Genomic DNA, 2,791 nt, shown 5'->3' with positions numbered 1-2,791 from the left:
CAGTTGACACTTTTGCTTTTATTGTTACTCTTTATATTTAATTCAATAATTTTAACTGCAGACAGCCTCTTGAGAATAATTATACACATTACTACCATGCTATTATAGAATACATATAATTATACATATAGTTTATTTGATGGAAAGTGAATTGATTTATATTCGTTTGATATATCCAATACACTACAATTAATGCAACTCATCATCTGTCAATCTATGTGCATTTACTGTAGATTGCTGCTACGTCAATCTTAAGGACAGGTTAATTTATATCCTTCTTTTAACAGAGTGGCTGGGTATGTCGGGGCAGGGTGGGTGCAAACATCTTCAGTGGTGCATCCTTTTAGATCGGTGTCAACAAACTTGCCTGTAAATATAAAAATAATGTATATGTCAGTACACATCAATCAATCATACTATCCACTCTTTAACCAATGGTGGCACTCAGATGGCTAAAATACATTGATTGAAGATTGATAAAGACTGGACACCTACCCTTACTATAGACTCCACCGGTGTAGGAGAAACATTTAGTTTGGGCTCCAGTACACTTAATGGTTTCTTTAGGAACACACTTTTCCCCTCCTACCTTTAAACATGAAGGACAGCTTACCCCATTTTCGGTCTGGTTAATGAGAGGCACTGAGGAAGGAACAGAGATAATGATTAGGTAACAATAATATTGACTGTGAAGATCTTGTCTCATTTAAAAAAATTCTCTAAAACCACCCATGTTTAACTTGCTCATGGGTGGCTCTTAAGATGACACAGTCATTGGGTCTTACTTATTACCAATCATATGAAAGATGTCTCAATACTCACGTTTTATGTTGTCTTTGTTGCACCCATCGCTTTTGCAGCACTGAGCTATACTGTACAGTTGCATAGATCCAAATGTCATGTTATAATTAGCATAACACAAATCGGTGTTGGACACACAAGACTTTGTGATGTGTGAAATGATGTTGGTACCTGTAATAAATAGCTTTTAGTATCACCATAGTTTAGAGTAAGTAGTGTTTGACAAAGCATTTCTGTACACCTTCTTGTAGTAATACCATAATAATTACACAGCTGGATTCATTACTTACCATCAATTGTAACAACTAATGTAGTCAAGCAGCTGTCGACAGATTGATCACACGTCTCAAGCTCTCCAGAGCATGTTTTACCATTCGTGTTTTCACATTTCTGACACTTAAGACAATTCCCTAGAATGAAACAAGTTTCTTAATGAAAGAAAATAAACATGAAAAATGGATAGATTGAATATAATGTAGAAATATATATATAACTGTTTTATTTTTAGTTTTGAAATTAGACCCTTTTATCAATGCTTAATCTATGCTTTAGGGCTAGCTAAAACGCCCCTACTGGGATGCATATATGCGTAACTAAATACCAAGAGTGTTTCAGGATTAGCCTACTATCTATCTATTGATCTATCTATCTCCAATGCTACTATTAAACATAAACAAAGAACAAAACTGATAAAATGCAATATTTTTTTTTTTAAATGTACCACAAAACAAAATCTATCCTCAGCCTATGACTAAACAAACCAATCAGAACACGCAGAAGATTTGCATCAGAGTGCCACCCACGTTTTTTTTATAAGCCCCCATGTGTGGCAATAAGTGGTAACAGGGGGTGGACTGTGACCTGTCCACCAACTATTAATTGTATTTTAAGCCCCCAGGCCAGGTTCCTCTATATATTATTCCAAACTTCGCATGTGCCAAGTATATTGAGACCTATGAGTATATTGAATGTTTTCGTTTTTAAAACTAGGGGACAATCAAAAATACACACAAATAATTTTTTTTTTAAATAAATATGGAATGCAAATTGTAAGCATGGAAAGAGATACAGACTCAATGAATTAGCACCCAAAAATGTTTGGGACAAGTGGTATGGATATTTTTTATTATAAAAAAAATTACTCTGAACACCATAACCACTACAGTCAGCTTCTCAGAATAATTTGCCAAGCCACTTTAGAACCTGATTTTTGTTTATCTAGGTTAACTCATACAATTACTTTTATATTGTTTCATATATCCTATATTAAACCACCCAATTCCTTAGTAGCCATAATGCTATCTTTCAGTCTTAGAAATATTGAGTTACCTCCTCTCCCTTATTCTCCCAATCACCCTAAAATGTATCTATTTTTTTAATCTAATACAGTCCTACATATGAAAGGAATGTTGATATTAATCACTACACACGGTTTCATGGCCTTCAACTAATTTATAACAGAGCTTTCAGATCAGAAATGGTAACCAACATACATTAAAATATACAATGAGACACATTCATATTTTTAACTTGTCTTCATCTGTAGACTTCCCAAACAAAATCGGGAGCATGGTTAAATATACATAGCCATCTAATATAACCATGTGCTGTTCTTATTGGTCTACACACATCACTCAATAGCATTAAAAAAAAAAACTTGTCTTCTAACTGAGGTCGACATAGTGGCCCAGACATTGAGGAGTAACTATGCTTCCTAACTCACCTGTGTTGAAGAAAATAGCAATCATGCAAAAGGCACTTAGCATGAAGCTCATCATGATGCTGGATCAGTTGGTTCTGGCATCTTCTTCTATGAGCTTGTTGCTTGTATTTATAGGATTTAATTACATGTCTGAGATAGAAAGGAGGAAATATCCCAAATGAACACCACTGTGATTGACGTTGATCTAAACGGGTCTACTCTTGTTCTGATGATGAAATTGTTTTAATTATCAAAATGGGAAACAGGAAACCTCCCATCTTCTATTAG

General features: G+C 34.5%; 1 protein-coding gene across 1 annotated transcript; it reads right to left on the bottom strand.

The window, feature by feature from the left end:
• Positions 1 to 206: 206 nt before the first annotated feature.
• On the bottom strand, positions 207 to 2,579 carry LOC134576767 (phospholipase A2 inhibitor and Ly6/PLAUR domain-containing protein-like). The gene is made up of 5 exons (XM_063435473.1): positions 2,525 to 2,579; positions 1,092 to 1,211; positions 823 to 972; positions 496 to 642; positions 207 to 367 (listed from the first exon to the last, which is right to left on the bottom strand). Exons 1-5 carry the CDS (start codon positions 2,577 to 2,579, stop codon positions 252 to 254), a joined length of 588 nt encoding a protein of 195 aa, XP_063291543.1. The 3' UTR covers positions 207 to 251.
• Between the last annotated feature and the right edge of the window lie 212 nt (positions 2,580 to 2,791).

The sequence above is a fragment of the Pelobates fuscus genome, chromosome 11 (assembly GCF_036172605.1).
Source record: "Pelobates fuscus isolate aPelFus1 chromosome 11, aPelFus1.pri, whole genome shotgun sequence".
Lineage (NCBI taxonomy): Eukaryota > Metazoa > Chordata > Amphibia > Anura > Pelobatidae > Pelobates > Pelobates fuscus.
Note: the sequence above shows the minus strand (reverse complement) of the source record. Positions and strands in the feature narration are given on the sequence as shown.

Excerpts from the sequence above, each read along its gene's own strand:
- LOC134576767 (XM_063435473.1), bottom strand. The coding sequence starts at position 2,579 with ATGATGAGCTTCATGCTAAGTGCCTTTTGCATGATTGCTATTTTCTTC. Across the intron at positions 973-1,091 it reads ATTAGTTGTTACAATTGATG|GTACCAACATCATTTCACAC; the intron begins GTAAGTAATGAA and ends TATTTATTACAG. Across the intron at positions 643-822 it reads CAACAAAGACAACATAAAAC|TGCCTCTCATTAACCAGACC; the intron begins GTGAGTATTGAG and ends TTCCTTCCTCAG.